Below are 11,402 nucleotides of genomic sequence, written 5' to 3'. Positions count from 1 at the left end.
GGGAAGCCTCAGCAGGGGCAGCACACGCTCGGCAGGATTTGGAGCCCAGTGGGTCACACTGAGGAGACGCGTGGTGTTGCTCTCTCTGGGATGGCTGTTCCTGTGCTTCCTGTGAGCCACCGAGCTCAGCTGGGCTGTCACAACATGTGTTTCTTGCAGACATGATCTACAGGTTCCCCTCGCTGCCATGCCACACCTCCTACCCGCGCCCGCCCTTTGCAAGCGGCTCATTAGATTCAGTCAGCGCTTAATGATGCCGACGCTGCCCTGGGACTTCCTGGGCGTGGAGGCCAAGATGTGACCACGCTCCAGATTTCGGCAGGTCGTGGCGTGGAAAATAAAACTGGGAGGATGCTCAGGGTATTGGTGGCCAGCAACCGTGCCGGCCCAGGTGTGTGGTGGCCAGGACCCCCTTGTCACTGCTCTGGGTCCCCAGCCATCCTCTGGAGGGGCTGCGTGTGGGTGGCGAGGGTGGCACTGAGCCATGACACTCAGCTGTGACCACTGTGACCTGCTCCAGTGGCGCACATCCTGGGCAAGGCTGTTTTGCTGTGGATACACACGTGTGCATGCCTGCATGTGCACGCAGCCCACGCTGCTGTGGAGCTGGAGCTGTGCCATCAGCACGAGGCTGACCACAAACTCCCGTGCGTCCCCCCTGGCACGCATGGGGTGGTGTCAGTAACGAGGCGGACACCTGGCTCTGTTTAAAATGCTTTTATCCAGTTAGGAAGTCTGTTGTGCCTTTGCTGCTTGGCTCTTTTGTGAGCAGAGCTAGCGGTGGCACAGCCGGGTTATAGGCGACAGGAAAGCTGGTGCATCCCCGCTGGGTCGAAAGCTGGCCAAGAGGGACTGGATTTTGAGAGGGACTGGATTTTACCCTGCACGTGAGTAGGTTTCCTTGTCCATCCTTGGCAACGGCTCCCCAGGAGGAGGTGCAAAGTGGGGGCCCAGGCGTTATTTCGGCAGCCAGGGAGACTCTGCGCACCCCAAGCTCGTGGTGTGGCTGCGGCAAGGCCATGCCAGGCAGGAGGGTTCCCGCCAGCACTGGGGTGCACAGGCTGCCATGGCGCAAGGGGTGGCTGTGGCTGGCCAGCCCCCCCAGCACATCACAAAGCCTCCCTTCCTGCACTTTTAGGGCACCTACAAATAAGCAAAAATGACTGCAAGGACAGCCATGGCCCCGACCAGCTTGAAGATGAGAGGCACAGCAGGGGCTGATGCTTCTTCCTCCATGTGCCGCGTCTGCAGGGGCTTGATGATGCGCTGCTGCTGGGTGAGGATGGCCTCCCTGGCGCCTGCCCACTTGCCCGGGCCCCGCAGGCGGTACTGGTACGGTGTGCAGGGCCCGAAGGCCACCTCCAGCGCCAGCTTGGGATCGGTGAGGAAGAGGGCGAGCAGATTGGGCTTGACCCCCACTTGGCAGGCGAGCTCGTCCATGTAGGGGATGTAATCCACCTGGATGGTGTGCCGCTGGCTCTTCACGTACCTGCGGGCAGGGAGGGTGGGTGGGTGCTGGTGGCAGAGCCGGCAGATGTCCTGCATGCCGGCAAGGAGGTATTAGACAGACAGACCACCATCGGGAAGGATCAGCGGGGTGAGTGCGGTCGAGCGCATCCCTGCCGTCTGTTGGCACGGCTAAATGTGACGAGATGCAGCCACGGGACAGGACAGGTGCCCGTGAGCAGCCGTCTGTTCCCGAAGGGGTCTTACCGCTTTGCCATAGCGTCTTTCTTCTGCTTGATGTCAGCTTCCATGTCGTGCCGTGGGGGCAGCGTGTTCAGCCCTAGGGAGGATGAGCTGCAGTGTAGGGGTGCTGTACCCCACTGGCAACAGTGGCCGCTGCGGTGCTGCCCTTGCCTGGGTGCTGTGCCCCTGCCAGCACCACCGTGGCGGGTGGTCTGGCACCCGAGCTTCTCCAAGCTCCCAGGATGGGAAGGAGCAGCCCATGGGGATCAGGGTACGATGTCCCTGAGCTGCTTAGGCAAAAGCCCAGCTCACCATTACGGCTGCAAGGTGGCCATGCCATCGCCCGTGACTGTGATGGCACAGCCGGCTGCTGCCTCCCAAACATGGCTTGGCGCCATCTGCCCTGGTTCCAGGGGTGCAGGCTCGGCCTGCAACCACAGGGGAGGTTTGCTTCGCTTACTTACCCTTGAAGACACGGGTGGCCCAGCGGCACTGGAGCTCAGAGATGGGCATGATGGCACCCAGGGGCTGGATGAGGCCGATGAAAGCCAGCGTTGGCTTCTCCAGGTCAGGAGGGAACATGAATTTGTAGAGGGGGAGCTGGTTCTCCACCACTTTTACACAGCCCTCGAGGAAGGGGAAGGAGAAGCTGTATCCTGTGGCGAAGACCACAACGTCGATGTCTTCCCTGGTGCCGTCCTCAAAGATGGCAGATGTCTCTGTGAACTCCTGGACGTTTGGCTTCACGCGCACCCTGCCCGAAATGATGCGGTTGGGCAGGTCGTCGTTGACGGTTGGGTGCTGGTCAAGGATCCTGGAAGGCACAAGGAGCCATCAGCATGCTGTGGAAGGGTGTCTCTGCTCCGTGTCCTGCTCCGGCCACTGCTCCCTGCTCTGAGGATGCTTGTCCTCAGGGATGCTCAGCCCTGAGGATGCTCATCACCAATGGGGCTGGTCCCCCAGGGATGCTTGGCAGCTGCTACTGCTCTGGTACCACCAAGGTCCCCAGAAGGGGCAGTGGTGGCTCCCTCAAGCATTGCCTGGGGACACCGTGCCTATTAACTGGGTTTCCAGGGCTGGTGCCTCAGCTCCAGCCTAGGCTTAGGGACATGGATGAGCAGGGCTGGACACGGGAGGAGCCGAGGGGTCCAACCTGGGCAGGGGGAGCTTTGCTGGCACCTGTGCTTTGGCTTCAGGCCGTAGTGCGAGTGGTTGAACCTCGCGTTCAGCTGCTTCTCGGCGAAGTTGTTTACCATGGATGAGCTCAGCAGCTTCTGCAGGAAGGCCCTCAGGCGGGTGGTGAAGATGATGTCAATGGGGTAGCCCTGATCTCCAACACGGTTGAAGATCCATGCACCCCGGCGGGTGCTGAGGAAGACCTGGGTGAAGCAGGAAACCTCCTGAAGGCTGTGGTGGTCCTGGGGGACTACCTCAGAGGGCCACATCCTTGCCCTGGGATCACTCCTCTTCACGCTGCCCACGTGCTGGGTGAAGATCCGGAGGGCAGAGGGAGCCAGGTGCGGGCACCCACCTGGCAGGGGCAGCCCCAGGCTGGGGCTCAGGGATGGAAATCAGTGTATCCGTATGGGATAGAGTCTCAGCTGCCGCTGCTGCCTGGCAACTGGGATTGTCGGGTGCCCACGGTGCTGAATGCAATGAGTGCTGGGATGGAGTGGTGGTCGTGCCAGCACCTTGGTCCTAGTGTCCTCGTGGAGCTAGCAGTGTCCCACGGGTGGCTGCCCTGCCCACTGGGACCCCATTCCCGCTGCTCACCTGCTTGGCTGCGTGGCTGATCTCCACGGCCAGGTCCGATCCCGAATTTCCAATCCCAATGACAACAACCCTCTTGTCCGTGAAATCCCAGGCATCCTTGTAGTCTCGGCTGTGGAGGTAGTGGCCCTTGAACTTCTCGATGCCTGCCGACGGGAAGGAGGGATGCTTGGCTTTCTGGTGCCGGGCTGGAGAGTCACCCCGCCAAAAGCTGAAGTAGGGACCCTCCCTGGCACTGCCAGACCCTTCCTGGGGAGCATGGGAGCACTCCCTGAGTCAAAGCAAGGCAGGGAAATGCTGAGGCCGGGAGGAAGAGCAGCAGGGAGAAGAGGGGTTCCCGTGGTCAAGCTTTCTCTTGCACTGGGGTGCGGGGCGGTACCTGGGAAGGTGCTCAGCGGGAGGTGCGCCTTGGTGTGGTGCCCGGTGCACACCAGCACGGCATCGAAGACGGCCGCCTCCTGCTTCCCCTCGCTCTCCGTCACCACCTCCCACTGGCCCGTGGCGGCAAAGTCGGGGCGCTTGGCCACGCGGCACACGCTGGTCTGGGTGCGGGAGGCAGTGGGCATCAGGAACCCTCTGCCCCCCGGCCCCGCCACCACCACTGCCCGCCTGCACCCCCTCCATCTCTCACCCTGAAGCGGATGTGGCGGAGCAGGTCGAAGCGCCGGGCGTACATGCGGAAGTACTCCATGATCTTGGAGTTATGCATGTAGTTGGGGAAGTCCTCGGGGATGGGGAAGTCGCTGAAGCACATCATCTCCTTGGAGGTGTTGATGATGACGGAGCGGTAGATGCTGGCGCGGTCCTCCTCGGGGCGCTCCTGCGGGAGCGGGGCACGGCTCAGCACTGGCACAGGGGCAGCGATGGGAAGGGATGGCTGTGGCTGATGTGGTGGCCCTTTGTGTGGAGCCCTTGCTCTCAGCCTTTCCCCTGGGACCCTGCCACGGCCGGGTGCGTGCCACTGCTGCTGATCCCCAGTTGCTGCGGTGCTGACCCTCAGCAGGATGCACGGCCAGCAGACATTACCTCAAACCTCCACAGCCCTCCGATGTCCCCAGTGCTTTCGAAGCAGATGGGCTCCAGCCCCTCTTGCAGGCAGGCTTTGATGGCGCACAGCCCGCTGCTGCCGCCTCCGATGATGGCCACCCTCTTCGTCATGCTGCCTTCCACCGCTGGGTCTCTGCCTGGGGACAGTGCCGGAGAGTGGGGCTGAGGGGCGAGGGGTGCAATTTTGGCCCTGTGCACCAAAGCTGAGAGGCAGCCCCCAAAATTTTGTTTGGGGCTGAGAGGCAACTGCTATTCCCCCCTGGCAAGGACCTGTCCGGGTCCTTGCGTCACCATGGTGGTGCCTCTGGAAATCATGGGGACAAATGCTCCCAAGCACCAGGGAGCCTTGAAATCTCCCTGCCCACGCCAAGTCCTGGCGATGGAGGCACGCCGGAGTGCCGTGCCCTGCCTCGGTTACCGATGGCTCCCTCCCGGGTGGGCAATGGCCGCTCTGCCTGCCCTTTGCCCTCTCTCTTCCCCAGGGAGATGGCTGTCGCTCTGCCCCGGCGCCTGCTGCGTGCCGGCAGCCTGTGGGAAGGCCCTCAACTGACCTGTGGCCGCCGGGATCGGCAGCCGGTGAAAGGCCAGCAGCAGGCAGGGTCTCTGCCGGGTCGCCCCGAGCGGTGATGCTGGATGGCGGCCTGGCTTTATGGTGCGTGGTGGAAGCAAGCAGGGCCTCCCCCTCCGTCACTCCTCCCACGGAGACGGGGAGAGGAAGCCAGCGTCGGCGCTGGCTCATGGCCACCTCGTCGTCTTTTCCGGCAGCGGCTCTCGCCGCAGCCTTGGATGGTGGGGTAAAGAGCTGGGAACCCCCATGGGGGGACACTGTGGGGACACGGGGTTGCCGCAGAGGCAGAGATGCAGCCGGTGCACGTGGCATGCACGCCGGGTAAACAAACTCTGCCCTGAACTTTTACCTCTGGGATTATCAGGATTAGCTCAACCCTGTTTATGCTGCTACCTGGGGGCACACGCAGCTCTGGCTGCTTCGGTGGCACCCAGCACTGCATCGTCCACGTACCCCATGCCCCTAGGCTGGGCATGTTGGCACAGTGTCCCTGTAGCTGCGGCTTGCTCCTGGCCCATCAGCGTCCTGGGACCGGTGGGACCCGGGTGCCAGGAGCACTGCGCCGGCACGCCGCTGGCTCTCGCAGCCGGACAGCCCCTGGGGGCTGCAGGGGAATTTGCTCTCCTGTGTCCGGGGAGCTTCCCCCCAGATCTGAGCAAGGTGCAGGGCTGTGGGGGGGCCAAGCTCTGCTGCAATGGTTTTAACTTTCTAAACTCACAGTATGTTTGCAGTAAGTGTAATAAAGCTCTTTCCATCCCTCACTGTTGGCAAGGGCTGATCTCTGCCCCAGGCAGAGGCGCTGAGCTGTCAACCCACACTCCGTGCCTGCCTGTCAAAAAGCATCGAAAGCATCGCTTACCAGGCAAGGAGATCAGCACAGGGACAGCGTGGAGGCTCCGCTCTCGGCTGGCTTGTCTCTTTTGCAGGCTCTGCAGGGACTGCCCAAGGGTGACAGGTACAGGGGACTTCTCCCAGCTATGCTGTGAAACCTCTGTGCAGGTTGCCTTCGAATTTGCCCTTCTGCCTTGGTGGCTAGAAGAGGCTGCACAGCCCTGGACTTTGCCCCCACTGTGCTGGGGCTGATGGCCCAGCTGAACCGTGCTGTCAGGCGCAGGGAACTGCAGGAGTGCAGCACGGTCAAGCCATGGCATTTCGGTCAAGACTGGCTTGTTGCTATCTGCAGGAAAGCCATGGTTCTCTGTGCTCGGTGAACACCCAGGACAGAGGACATGGTGGGTAGCGCACACAGACACGTCTGCTCTGGGCATTTGGAGCGGGCAGAGGTGCTGCGGGACATGCCGAGCACCCTGCCTATCAGCAGGCTGGCACACATGCTCGGAGGAGCGCTGACAAGTGACAACAAACACAAGAGGAGACCAAAGGTATTGCTGGCAGAGGTGAGGAGAAGCAGAGCAGAGGTGAGAGGGTGGCAGGGCAGCCTGTGTCCCAGCGGGGCTGTGCCCTGCTGATGGCAGGTTCCACCAAGCAGCTCGTGGAGGGTGCTGCAAGTAAGCCTGGAGAAACTTTTGGCACACAGATGATGTGGGAACAAGCCACAGACGCACAGAGCTGCTGCTGTACTCCTCCACGGCCTGGAGAGGAAGACCCCAATGGCTGTAAGAACCACTTGGACAAAAAGCACCCGGTGTTTGGGAAAAAAGTAGAGCTAAGATCTTTTGGCAGAGCTCAGCAAGCCCTGATCGCCCCAAACTCTGACCACACCAGAGTCTGCTGTCTGCTTGTGGTCCCACAGCCACCACAGAGCTGATCTGCCTTGGGGTGGGAGGGCTGGCTGAGTGCTGCCGAGCACACGCCAGACTGGCCCAGCTGGCTGCCAGGCACGCAGTGCAACCCAAGGGATATTTTTGGTTTTTTGTCACTGGAGTGCAAACCCACAGGTGGTAGCTTCACTAGCTCACTGTGCCAGCGGGACAGGGCTCAGCTCTGAGGGACTCTTGTCATGTGAAGAGCTTTAATTTCAGCCCCTGTGGGTTGGTGGGTGACAGATGAAGATGGGTTGTTTGCTCCAGCTCCTGCACGCTTCACCCAGAGGAACAGCACACTGAAAACACTGCCTGGTTTTAATACAGCTTAATCTGTGCTTTCCAGGGCCCTGAGTGCACTAATAGCCCTTAATGGCCATGATGAGCCTCACTTGGACCCAATCACCCCCCTCTACATGCTGGGAGCACTATTTAAGCTCAGTCCAGAGCCACTCACTCCCTGCCTGGCTGTGGTTCCTTTTGTTTTGGGTCCTGTGCTCCCCTCCTGCTAAGGACAAGCAGTTCTCTGGGGAAAAAGGCTGCCAGGGCAGGAGAGCCAGCCTGCCCAGAGCTTGGGGAGCTGTGGTGGTGGTGGTGGTGGTGGCGGCAGTTGGCAGAGCCAGAGCCTCTTGCTGCAAGTGGTGCAGGTAAGGCTGAGCTGCCCAGCAGCCTGGGTGAGGGGTGTGTGGCTAGCCAGGGCTATGGGGAAGGGGCTTGTTCCACAGCATGCTGTCAGCAGTGCTGGTAATGTGCTGACAAACAGGAACTGCTGTGAATGCACCGTACCCCCTGGGAGATTGAAAATCCTGTGGAGAGGGGAAAAGGAGCTGTGAACTCTGCACAGGGGCTTCAGGAGCAGGCTGCTGCTGGGAGCTGCTTTGCCAGTTACCACTTTCTTGGAGGTGGCATGAATGGCCCAAACCCTCTGTTGCACCATCCCTTCCTCATGGCACTGAGAGCCAGGTGCTTGTGTCCTTGCTAGCTGAGATCTGGCCTCATTGCAGTGCTTAAATCGAGAGCAATAGGGAAGAGACACACTGCTTAGGAAGTTAGAGCTCTTTATAAACCTGAGGACAGACCCCAGCAAGTCCCCTCCAGGCAGGCATTATGGAGCAGGCTGCCCAGGGCACGCTCACAACAGCAACATGATTGGTGTATTTACAGCATACAGATACATGGGTGATCGCAGACAAATCTCTGCAAAGCCACAGCTACCACAAACACCATGGCCTAACACAACAGGTGCCCAGCATGGGCATGCCAATTCACAGTATCAGCAGTGAGCTGCCAGGTGAATGTGCTGAGCCCTCCCTGGGCTCTGCAGGGACTGGTTTTTCACAGGAGAACAGTCAGTGCAGCTGCTTGGCCAGTGCATTCTCTGCTTAACAGCCCCTCAGGAGGGCAAGACAGCACCAAACATCTAAGTGTGAGCCAAGGAGCCTGCCGCACCGCTACTGTTGAAGTCTTGGCTGAATAGATGGAGTCTAGGGTGTGCGTTCAAGTCCCAGTATCCCCTCCCTGTGCATGCTTAGAAAACCAGGTGCATGCCCCCTCCTTTGGGAGGGACCCAGCCATCAATGGCTCCAGAGCGCAAAGAGGGCAGGCGCGTTGAGTGGGGACAGCCAGCAGTACTCCACCACGCTGTACAGTGCGTAGCCCAGCACCAAACCGAAGAGCACATCCGTCACGTTGTGCCGGCCCAGCATGACCCTCGAAACACCAACGATGAGAGCCCAGAGCACCACGAGGACCCGCAGGGGGACGGCGAGCACCAGGTGGTGCAGGACGAAGCGGCAGACCAGGGCGGCTCTGGTGGCATGGCCCGACGGAAAGGAGTACTTGTCCACTGAGATGGTGACAAACATGTCCATCTTGTTGTGGGTGGGCCGTCGACGCTTGACAAGGCCTTTCACCACGGCCACCAGCACGAGATCCAGCAGCAACGCTAGGAGACAGTAAGAGTGAGTTAGCAAGGTTTGGTTTTGTTTGAATGTTTTGGTTGTCTTTTTGTGCCTTTTTTTTTCCTTTTGTTTTGGTTTGTTTTTTTTTTTTTCCTGCCCCCCTCCATGGAAAACAAGGCAAGAATCAAAGCAGAGCCATTAGTGGAGAAGAAAGCACTGGGCCACCAAAACCTGCTAAGAGAGGGCAACCTTTCCCATGGCTACAGTCCCTGGGTGCAGAGAGCATGGCACTCACCTAGTGCCTGGCCTCCTCCAGCAAGAGCACATCTTCAACCTCCGCTCTTGCTGCATGCAGCCCTCGTGCAGCGTCAGACCCTCTGCCTGCCACAGCCAGCAACAAGACTCGGCTCAGCTCTCACGCAAGGGCTTTTCTTTCTGTGTAAAATCCAATCTTGCCATGACTCAGGGTTCAAATTGATCCTGAATCTGAAGGCAACAGAGGGGTTAATATTCCCCACAACTCCCTTCCTGAAAGCCTGTGCTGACTTGACCTTGCTTTCCCTACCCTCATGGCTGGGGGTCAAATTGACACAGGTGAATGATCAACCCACTTCAACCCCTCAGCTCAGGGTGAGGGGCCCTGAGCTCCTGTGGCGCTGCCAGGGCTCCTGCAGTTCTGGCTTCCCCCTGCTGCCGGAGGGATTCATGCCAGAAACTTAACCATGCTTTGGTTTTCAAGAGCTGAATAAAGGATGATTTACACAATGGTGGCTGCCCTTAGAAGTCAGAGGTGAAGCGCCTGTGAGGAGTGTTCAGCCACTATTTGGCAAGAGCAGCTTCTCGTGGAGGGCATGTTAGCTTGGCTAGTGCAGTGCTCACAGCCAGGGCTACTTCTTCCAAGAAAGTCCTGTGTGAGGGACCGACTTCTGCTTGTCCTAAAGCTCGTGTCTGAACACCAAATCTTTTGGTCACTTCAGTTCATTCCCTTTGGTTAATCATTTAAGAACAGGTTTGTTTGTTTTTTTTTTTTTTTTCCCACATGTCAACCTAGTTAAATCACTTTTTCTCTTTTTACACATGGTTTGGGAGATTCAGCTTTAGGGAACACTGTGTCCCCATGTGGGTGCTGCAGAGGGGGTGGGTGGCTCTGGCCCAGAGCACTGAGGGTGCTGGGACAGACCTCTTTGGAGCAGAGGTTAGGCTGGACCCAGACCCCTTCCCACAGCTTGGCTGTGAGACTGTAATTTAACCTTGTGCTGCTAGATGAAAAAGGTACACAAACCCGTATGTTTCCCACCAAGCAAATTTTGATTCAAATAAGTGTGAGATACCAATTATTTGCAACTTATTAAAAGAGTAATAACTAGGAACCTGAAAAGCTCTGTTGCTCTGGAGCTGCTATAGTTTCTAAATGAACAAAATGAAGAATCTGAGTGTACCTAATAAGATGGGATGCTGGGGAGGAGGAGGAATTTGTACCACATGAAATGACAATGCATGCTTTAAACCAAGTTTCCTCACTGGCTGATACAGATGAATCCAAGCAGGTACTGCCTGCAGGGAGCCCGAGGGTGCAGACATCTGTGTGCCAGAGCAGCTTTTCAGGGAAAGGGCTGGTGTCTCAACACCAGGAAGCTGCACCTTGAATGCGCTGTCCTGATAAGCTGAAGAACTGAAAGAGAGTTTGGCTCTGAAAGTTTTGTGCAACTGCAGGAGCAGTTTAACTGTCAGGAGTTCCACAGTGTGTGGCTGGAGTGTTTGGTGGGATGACAGATGAGCCATACCCATGCCACCATGCCCTCCAGCTGCAGGGTTACTCACTCTGGTACCAGGCACCCCAGAGGAGCTGGCACCAGTTACTCAAAATCCCCTGGCTCCCTCAGGGCTGTAGTAGGCTGAGGTGTACTCAGCTGTGTCCCATCCTCCCCCCCTCAGTTTCAGCCAGCCCCCAGCCTCACCAAAGAGCAGGTTGAGCAGCACCTCCCTGGCCGCCGAGCTGTCGCTCTGACAGAGCCCATAGAAGGTGCCCAGCAGCCAAGGGATGCCGTGCCCCGAAACCTCGATGACCTTCATGAGAGGGCGTGCGCTTCCCCAGGCCGAGCCCTCTCTGGCACAGACGCCCAGGCGTTTGGAGGCCCAGAGGTCGATGGCGAGCAGGGAGCTGAGGGCGATGCCCAGGAAGGAGGGGTTCAGCTTCATGCAGTCCTCTTCGGGCAGCGGGGCCGCCGCCGAGCTACCGGATTCCTTGCGGCGGGAGGGGCTGTCGGGGGCGGCGGGGCTGCGCTGGCTCAGGAGGGACAGGAACTCCAGGCGGCTGCTGCTGCTGCTACCACCGGCGGCGGCCCGTCGCTCGCGGCTGCTCCGGGGGCTCGGCATGGCGACGGGAGGTGGCCTGCGAGAGGTGAGGGCCGCTCACCGGCTGCCGGGCCTGCTCTGGTGCCGGCACCCGACCGAGCCGCCCAGAAACCCACATCCCCGGCCCGGGCCTGCTTCTCCCCTTCGCCGCACCCTGCTCAGCACCTCCCGCTTCTGCACCGCCCCCCGTCACCTCCTGCTGAGTCCCCGGGACCCCCCCAAGGGCACCCCAGGGTGTCAGGCCCCTCGCTCCCCCCTCACCCCCGCTACCAGGCGGCCCCGGCGCGGCCCCGCTTCCTCTTCCGCCTC

At 59.6% G+C, this 11,402-nt stretch overlaps 2 protein-coding genes across 4 annotated transcripts; both read right to left on the bottom strand.

Annotated features, from left to right (window-relative positions):
• Positions 1-702: 702 nt before the first annotated feature.
• LOC147599943 (flavin-containing monooxygenase 5-like) lies at positions 703-6,064 on the bottom strand. 2 transcript variants are annotated; one of them, XM_086753812.1, is made up of 9 exons: positions 5,934-6,064; positions 4,486-4,643; positions 4,091-4,279; positions 3,839-4,001; positions 3,463-3,605; positions 2,869-3,068; positions 2,154-2,503; positions 1,714-1,786; positions 703-1,489 (listed from the first exon to the last, which is right to left on the bottom strand). In XM_086753812.1, exons 2-9 carry the CDS (start codon positions 4,615-4,617, stop codon positions 1,144-1,146), a joined length of 1,596 nt encoding a protein of 531 aa, XP_086609938.1. In that variant the 5' UTR covers positions 4,618-4,643; positions 5,934-6,064; the 3' UTR covers positions 703-1,143. The 2 variants fall into 2 exon arrangements, with proteins under 2 accessions (XP_086609938.1, XP_086609939.1); XM_086753813.1 differs by lacking the exon at positions 5,934-6,064 and adding an exon at positions 5,058-5,170.
• Positions 6,065-7,878: 1,814 nt separating this feature from the next.
• PLPP6 (phospholipid phosphatase 6) lies at positions 7,879-11,381 on the bottom strand. Of its 2 annotated transcripts, XM_086754049.1 has the most exons (3): positions 11,355-11,381; positions 10,697-11,130; positions 7,879-8,782 (listed from the first exon to the last, which is right to left on the bottom strand). In XM_086754049.1, the coding sequence occupies exons 2-3, from the start codon at positions 11,112-11,114 to the stop codon at positions 8,412-8,414; spliced, it is 789 nt and encodes a 262-aa protein (XP_086610175.1). In that variant the 5' UTR covers positions 11,115-11,130; positions 11,355-11,381; the 3' UTR covers positions 7,879-8,411. The 2 variants fall into 2 exon arrangements, with proteins under 2 accessions (XP_086610175.1, XP_010120980.2); XM_010122678.2 differs by lacking the exon at positions 11,355-11,381 and having other exon boundaries at positions 10,697-11,220.
• Positions 11,382-11,402: the final 21 nt, after the last annotated feature.

The sequence above is a fragment of the Chlamydotis macqueenii genome, chromosome 8, assembly GCF_036417535.1.
Source record: "Chlamydotis macqueenii isolate bChlMac1 chromosome 8, bChlMac1.mat, whole genome shotgun sequence".
Classification (NCBI taxonomy): domain Eukaryota; kingdom Metazoa; phylum Chordata; class Aves; order Otidiformes; family Otididae; genus Chlamydotis; species Chlamydotis macqueenii.
Note: the sequence above shows the minus strand (reverse complement) of the source record. Positions and strands in the feature narration are given on the sequence as shown.

What these genes read in the sequence shown, in the direction of transcription:
- LOC147599943 (XM_086753812.1), bottom strand. Translation starts at nt 4,617, where the DNA reads ATGACGAAGAGGGTGGCCATCATCGGAGGCGGCAGCAGCGGGCTGTGC. An exon ending in TCCGCCACATCCGCTTCAGG is followed by an intron (nt 4,002 to 4,090) that starts GTGAGAGATGGA and finishes TCCCGCACCCAG; the next exon opens with ACCAGCGTGTGCCGCGTGGC. An exon ending in TCAGCCACGCAGCCAAGCAG is followed by an intron (nt 3,069 to 3,462) that starts GTGAGCAGCGGG and finishes TGCTTCACCCAG; the next exon opens with GTCTTCCTCAGCACCCGCCG.
- PLPP6 (XM_086754049.1), bottom strand. Translation starts at nt 11,114, where the DNA reads ATGCCGAGCCCCCGGAGCAGCCGCGAGCGACGGGCCGCCGCCGGTGGT. An exon ending in GCTGCTCAACCTGCTCTTTG is followed by an intron (nt 8,783 to 10,696) that starts GTGAGGCTGGGG and finishes ACTGTCTCCTAG; the next exon opens with CGTTGCTGCTGGATCTCGTG.